The 7373-nt window shown below is 49.3% G+C and overlaps 1 protein-coding gene across 1 annotated transcript; it reads left to right on the top strand.

The window, feature by feature from the left end:
* The first annotated feature begins 5537 nt into the window (after nucleotides 1-5537).
* Gpr12 (G protein-coupled receptor 12) lies at nucleotides 5538-6608 on the top strand. Its single transcript, XM_042685782.1, has one exon. It carries the CDS (start codon nucleotides 5538-5540, stop codon nucleotides 6534-6536), a length of 999 nt encoding a protein of 332 aa, XP_042541716.1. The 3' UTR covers nucleotides 6537-6608.
* Nucleotides 6609-7373: the final 765 nt, after the last annotated feature.

Here is a 7373-nt window from a genome sequence, read left to right as displayed (position 1 = left end):
GGAGGGTAACGTTGCACGGTGCATACTCTCATCTGTTTTAAAGCAATGCAAATAAGGAGCAGTGTCAGGTCAATGTAAGTTTCTGTAAATTTATTTAAAGGTTAAGATGACTGGCCATTGCTCTGATGGTGGCTGACAGCAATGGCTTAAGAAGCAGATTCTGGCATGTGACTATCTAGCTTTGGGACACGTATATCACCTTACACATCACTTTCTTCACCTGTTAAACAGGACATAAGAGGTCCTCTATGCTGTTATTGTAAGGATTGAATTATAAAGTAATTCTTTTCCTTTCTGTTCTTTTTTTTTTTTTTGGTCGGTCGTGGGGCTTGAACTCTGGGCCTGGGAGCTGTCCCTCAGCTCTTCAGCTCAAGGCAAGCACTTTACCACTTGAGTTCCACTTCCAGTTTTCTGGTGGCTAACTGGAGATAAGAATGTCATGGACTTTTCTGCCCCGGCTGGCTTTGAACCATGATCCTCAGATCTCAGCTTCCTGAGTAGCTAGGATTACAGGCGTGAGTCCCCGGCGCCTGGCTTGAATTACAAAGTAATTCTAAAGCTTACAAACAGTGCCTGGCATACAAGGGGTTTGGAATAAGTACTTGGTCCTGCTGTTAATAGCTAGCAACATGGACTACCTGACCTGGGTGGAGGGATTATAGTTTGAAGGGTCAGCCTAGGTCTTCTAGACTCAAGATGGAAGACCTCATTGGTTTCCTATTGTTGCTGTAAATAAAATGACCTCAAATTTCATGCCATAAAACATCACAAATTACCAGTTTTCTCTTTTCCCTTCCTTCATTCTCCTGTATAGCCCCATATTATACCTATTTTTAAAAACTCATAGATCCATTTTGGATGTTAGAAGCCTACATGAGCCAGAAAAACTGCATTCCTTCTATAGGCCCAACAAATGATCCATCTTCTTGTTCTTTCCAGCTCCCAAAGTTGCCTTCAGCCTTTGAGTACTGCCCCTTCCTGGGCTCCTAAACCAGCCATGTGGAAATCTTCTAATCTTTCATCTTTCTCCCTCTGCATCTACTCTCACAGAGACTACTGACTGGTTTGCTTGTTTCCTTCCTTCTTTGCTCTTTTTCTTTTCCTTTTTTCCTTTTTTTTCTTTCTTTTCTTTTTTCTTTTTGTTGCCAATAACAGAGCTTGAACTCAGGGCCTGGGCTTTAGCTTTTTCATTCTTGGCTGACACTCCCACTTGAACCATAATATCATTTCTGGCTTTCTGCTGCTAATTGGAGATAAACATTCTAACTATGGCAAATTTCCATTTCAGAAATCTGTGTGTGACCCAGGCCTGTCATTTGTTTCATTGTTTTTGGTTGATGGGTAGCTGGGTACACAACCTCAGCCCACATTACAGTTCCTTGTGGGCTTCTGCTGGAAATTTGGGGCTATGCCATGGGACAGTATGTGTGATGCCCTCAGGACATGTGCCCTTCTTTGACTCTTTCGAGATTTCAATGCAAAAATATACATATTCTGCCATCCAACTCAACGCTACTTCTTCCCCCCAATTCTCAGTTCTTTCTTGTTGCTTACTTTTTAAAATATAACAGACAAAAAGAAATTAAATTCCATTCCTGCAAGCTCAATGAGGCTAGGGTTTTCATTGTTATTGACTAGAATAATGTCTTGCTAGTCCTATGCACTCCTTTTCCCTAAATCACATTCGCAATATGTAGCCCCTAAAAATCTGAACTGGTAAGCTGAACTATATTCTACTAAGACTACTTGTGTATTGTTAACTGGCTCATTTCCTATGTGTTTATTCTATTTTTTTTATTTTTTCAGTTGGGGGGCTGGAACTATGGGCCTGGGTGTTGTTCCTCAGCTCTTCAGCTCAAGGTGAGCGCTTTACTACTTAAGCTACAGTACCACTTCCTATGGGTTTATTCTTAAAATGCTTTGATTCAGAAATTGTTCACTTCTTTAGCATTTGCTGCTTGGTAGTCTGTCTGTCTGTCTATACTGGGGTTTGAACTTAGGGTCTGCACTTAGCTTGCTTGCTCAGCTGGCATACTGTCATTTGAACCATGCTGCTTCTTTTGTGGTGGTGGTACTAGGGCTTAAACTCAGGGCCTGGGCACTATGCATTAGCGTTTTTGGGGGTTTTTTTTTTGGGTCCAGTCATGGGCCTGAACTCTGGGCCTGGGCGCTGTCCCTCAGCTCTTCAGCTCAAGGCTAGCGCTCTACCACTTGAGCCACAGTGCCACTTCTGGCTTTTTTCTTTTTGCTTATGTGATGCTGAGGAATCGAACCCAGGGCCTCAGGCATGCAAGACAAGCGCTCTCCCACTGAGCCACCTTCCCAGCCCCCTGCATCAGCGTTTTTTCTCAAAGCTGGTGCTCTATTACTTGAGCCACACCTCTGTTCACAACTTTCTGATGGTTAGCTGGAGATAAGAGCTTCGTGTAACTTCCTGCCTTGGCTAGCTTGAAATGATCCTTAGGTCTTAGCCTCCTGAGTAGCTAGGATTACAGGCGTGAGCCACTGGTGCCTGGCTTTTTTTTGTGTTGTTTTGGAAATGGAGTTTCTCAGATTTTTCTGCTCAGGCTGTCTTGGAACGTCCATCTTCAGATCTCAGCCTCTTGAACGGCTTGGATTACAGGTGTGAACCATTAGCATCCCTGGAGGAAAAGGATGCAAACATAATATCTATATCTCCACCTCTGCCTCAAGAAACAAAATACTCAGAGAATCTTGGACCCTCTGGAGGACGTAGCAAAACAACTACAAACCAAAAGCCTATGTAATCCAAAGCAAAAACTGTCAAGGTAGAGCTTTTAGACTATACTTCAGATTCTACTGGAAACAGTGGGAGGTCTTAGATGGAATAGTGATATCCATCAAGGTGATGCCACACCCTGGCAGAGTGTGTTGTGTGGGTGAGTGAGGAGGTGGGTACCAAAAGTGCAGCCGAGAGATGAGAACAGCTGCCTCTGGGGAGAGAAGGCCTGGCGTGCCAGCAAAGTGAGGGTAACCTTGAAGAAGAAAGAGAGAAGGGAGAAGAGAGTCAAAGGGCTGAGCCTGCTGGGCTGGGCTAGGAAGGACTTTCAGCACCTAGAGGAGGAGAATGAGTGGCAGCGTCTCTGTATGAGCCCCTGAGGCCAGTGCATCCCATCTCTATTCATATTGAATAGAATTCCTTCTCTCATATTTAAACTGGGAATTTAAATTTAAGATCTGATCTGCAAGGTTCTCTGGTGTTTGTGACCAGGAAAGACCCAGTCTGATAAAAGCAGACAACTATCAGGTGTGTGTGTGTGTGTTCTAATAAATCTGGGGGTAGAAGTAGGAAATGTTGTCTGTGACTGATAAGCCAATCTGATGCATCTCTGAGGCACTTCAAGGCTCTGCACACAGGCACAATTGTGTGCCTCCTCTCCTTGAATTTGAGGCGGGGTGTTGTCCCGAGCTCTTTTGCTCAAGGTTACCACTGGATTAGTTGAGCCACAGCTCCACTTCTGGCTTTTTGAAGCTAATTGGAGATAAAAGTATCTCTACTTTTCCTGCCCTGGCTGGCTTCCAAGGGTAATCCTCAGATCTCTGCCTTTGGAGTAGCCAGAATTACATGCCTGAGCCACGAGCGCCCTGCACCAGGTTCTTAATCTTAGAATCGATTGAAGTAGTAAAGCGAAAAAATAAATTAACAGCGCCACTTCAGTGCCTTAAATGAATTGGGGTGGTTTTAGCCAGTGTCTGCAGGAAGCTCTGGCAGTTCTTACTAAGTAAACGATTTCTATTCGAAAATCTGGCTCAAAGAGCACTTAATAAGTACAATTTGGTGACTGTCGGGATGGTCCACTGTCAGCATGGTCCGCATAGCAGTATCTCTGCTGTTCCCCTGGGACGCTGATAAGGAACCAGGAGGTCCAGGCTGCATCTAAGGAAGGCAGCAAGCCCCTCTGCAAAGTGGCCATCTGCAATTCTGGAACTGCGAGCTGAGCATTTTGCTGTTTTAAGGATCCACAGACTTCAAGCTGCTCGCTCCGTAAATCCCTCCCGCTAACCCTGAACACACAGTATCCCACCCACCCCAAACAATTCTTTGGGTCATGAAATGTAGCAGTTGAGGGACAGGCTAAGAGCAGCCGGGTCCCTAGAGGCTGGGGCTCCCCAGGGAAGCCACTGGGAACAAAATAGGTCACCGGGCTCTCAAGCAGAGCTCCCCTGCCGCCCGGGTGCCAGCCCCGAGACGCCAGCGCGGGGGGGGGGGGGGGGTGGAAGCGTGGGGGAGGCGGGTGCAGCAGGCAGGGCAGGGTGACCACGCAGTTCTCGAGCTTCTTGGCTCTTCCGTGGTCCACCTTCGCTCGCCCGCCCGCGCCCCCGCGCGGCCCCGATCTGCGTGTGTCACTGGGTAGGGTGTGTGTGGGGAGGGGGAGGGGGGTGCGGCCTCCTGGGGTTGCCCGCAGGCGGGCGCGCGCAGGAGCGGGGCGCGCGCGCGCCGGGGTGCGCGGGGGGAGCGTGTGGGCCGGCCGGGCGGGCGGGCGGGCGGGCGCTGGAAGGGTGGAGGGGAGAGTCGCGCGCACGAGCGGAGCCCGCCCTCACCTGCTGCCGCGCGGCTCACCTGCTGCGGAGCGCGCGCGCCCTCGCGGCCCACTCCGGAGGGAAGCCGCCGCCGCAGCTCGCCGCCGCGGGCACCAACGCCGCCGACATGCGACGCGGGTAGCGCCCGCACTCTTCCTCGGAAGCATCGGAGGACCTCTCCTCCTCCCGGCCTGGGCGTGCCAAGGTGACCCCCTTCGATGGCTCTCCCCCCTCCCACCCACCCCGTCCTTGCAGGCCACCTGTCCCGGTCTTGTGCGCCGCCGCCGCGCATCCCCGCTGAGCGAGGGAGCGGTAGCAATGCATGAGCATCTGTCTGTCTGTCTGTCTGTCCGTGTCTGTCTCCGCATCTCCATTGCACACACACCTACCTCTTGGAATCCTCCCCGACTGCCCCTGGCACACGATGAGGGTCTGGGACCCCCTCCCCTCTTTGTTCTGGGTGGGAGGAGGTGTGTTTTGAGGGTGTGCACACGCGCGCGCGGGATGCTCTTGGAGGGTCCGAGACACCCTCCCCCCCCCCCCCCCCCCCGCCTCCATGGCGGCTTGCGGCTCCAGGCCCGCGCCTGCCGTGTGTGGTGTTCTCCGCAGCCGCCCAGATGTCAACCAGTTGTTGGTTTTCCGCTTACCAGATGCGGTTGTCAAATGTGCAGCGCTTTGGCGAAGGGTATGGGCGGCGAGCGCGTGTGTGCCTGCCAGGCTCGCGCTGGTGCGCGCCGGTCCTCCCCCTGGCTTTGCCCCCGTGCCAGACCGCATGTTTGGGTAGGGTTTAATCGAAGGAGACTTTTGTCGGGGAAGGGGGATGGGGGGGGCTTTTGTTTTTATTTCCCCATCGGTTCGTGTCCACTGGTAACTGGTATTGCAGTCAGGGCTGGCTTTTCTGTGTTGTGTTGTGTATTGCATGGTCTTGGATTGTCACCCTGCTGTACCTAAACATTAAAAAGCCTGTCTTTTCGTTGAAGAGGACAGGGGTTAAAATGAATGAAGACCTGAAGGTCAATTTAAGCGGGCTGCCTTGGGATTCTCTAGATGCTCCGGAGAACGCATCGGCTGCTGGCTCCCCCCAGGCTCCTGCTGTGGAGTCAGAGCCCGAGCTCATAGTCAACCCCTGGGACATTGTCCTGTGCACCTCAGGAACCCTCATGTCCTGTGAAAACGCCATCGTGGTCCTTATCATCTTCCACAACCCCAGCCTGCGAGCGCCCATGTTCCTGCTGATTGGCAGCCTGGCTCTTGCAGATCTGCTGGCCGGTATTGGGCTCATCATCAATTTTGTGTTTGCCTACCTGCTTCAGTCAGAAGCCACCAAGCTGGTCACCATCGGACTCATCGTGGCCTCCTTCTCCGCCTCTGTGTGCAGCTTGCTGGCGATCACGGTGGACCGTTATCTCTCGCTGTATTACGCGTTGACGTACCATTCGGAGAGGACCGTCACTTTCACCTATGTCATGCTCACCATGCTCTGGGGAACATCTATCTGCCTGGGGCTGCTGCCTGTCCTGGGCTGGAACTGCCTGCGAGATGAGTCCACCTGCAGTGTGGTCAGACCTCTCACCAAGAACAACGCCGCCATCCTTTCCGTCTCCTTCCTCTTCATGTTCGCATTGATGCTTCAGCTCTACATTCAGATCTGTAAGATCGTGATGAGACACGCCCATCAGATAGCCTTACAGCACCACTTCCTGGCCACCTCGCACTATGTGACCACCCGGAAAGGGGTCTCCACCCTGGCCATCATCCTGGGGACCTTTGCTGCTTGCTGGATGCCTTTCACTCTCTACTCTTTGATAGCAGATTACACCTATCCATCCATCTACACCTACGCCACTCTCCTGCCCGCCACCTACAATTCCATCATCAACCCTGTCATCTATGCTTTCAGAAACCAAGAGATCCAGAAGGCTCTCTGCCTCATTTGCTGTGGCTGCATCCCATCCAGTCTGTCCCAGAGGGCACGGTCACCCAGTGATGTGTAGCAGCCTCCACCTAAGAGGACATTGGCTAGACAGACCAAGCACTTCCACTGCCCAGCCAGTGACTGACACAGGCTTCTCATAAACCCTTTGCTCTGGATCCTTTCTCAAGACACAGGAGCACTTAGCACTGACAGGGCAATGACATCATTTAGATAAAGTTAAGTGATTGAAGTGAAAATGTTACCAGTGTTGTCTTTAAAAAAAAGTTGTTGACTTCGGTGTTCAACATTATTTCATTTTGTTTTATATTTTATTTGGGATGTACTTTTTTATCTTCTGTTTTATTTTGGGGAGGGTAGGGGAGGTTGGGAAGGACAGAGATTTGATGTGGCCATGATACTATAAAAATTGAAGTTAACACTTTCCAGAATTTTTACCTGGACTTAAAAAATAAATCTCAGTTATTGCAGAGAATGGAGAAGGAATTCCTTTTTCTGAACTTTTTAAAAATAAAATTTTAAATAAAATCAAGGTATATTTTCAACTCTGCATGTATCTAGCAGCCAGCAAAAATAGTTTACATAATTCTATTTGGAAGAGATCTATTTATATCAGCATGAATTAATTGATAATTGGTTTCAATAATCAACACTGAAACCATGAACTAGTTAATAAAAGCTACATTCTTTTCTCTTTTAGTACTTGCTGTTTATAAAATTTAATTAAAATGTTACAACTTCTGCATGGTTACCTGAGTTAGCTAGACTACTCCTTTCAAATGCTGCCATGCACGTCCAGAATTAAAAGAATAGTCTCAACAAATCAGGAAATATGTTTTGCTTTACATACCAAGTAAGCTTGATTAAATTTATCCCTGTAGTTTCTTGAGCCATAATC

This window comes from Dipodomys spectabilis, unplaced genomic scaffold (assembly GCF_019054845.1).
Source record: "Dipodomys spectabilis isolate Male_0828 unplaced genomic scaffold, ASM1905484v1 ptg000095l, whole genome shotgun sequence".
NCBI classification, from domain to species: Eukaryota; Metazoa; Chordata; class Mammalia; order Rodentia; family Heteromyidae; genus Dipodomys; species Dipodomys spectabilis.
This window is presented reverse-complemented; position numbering and strand designations above follow the sequence as displayed.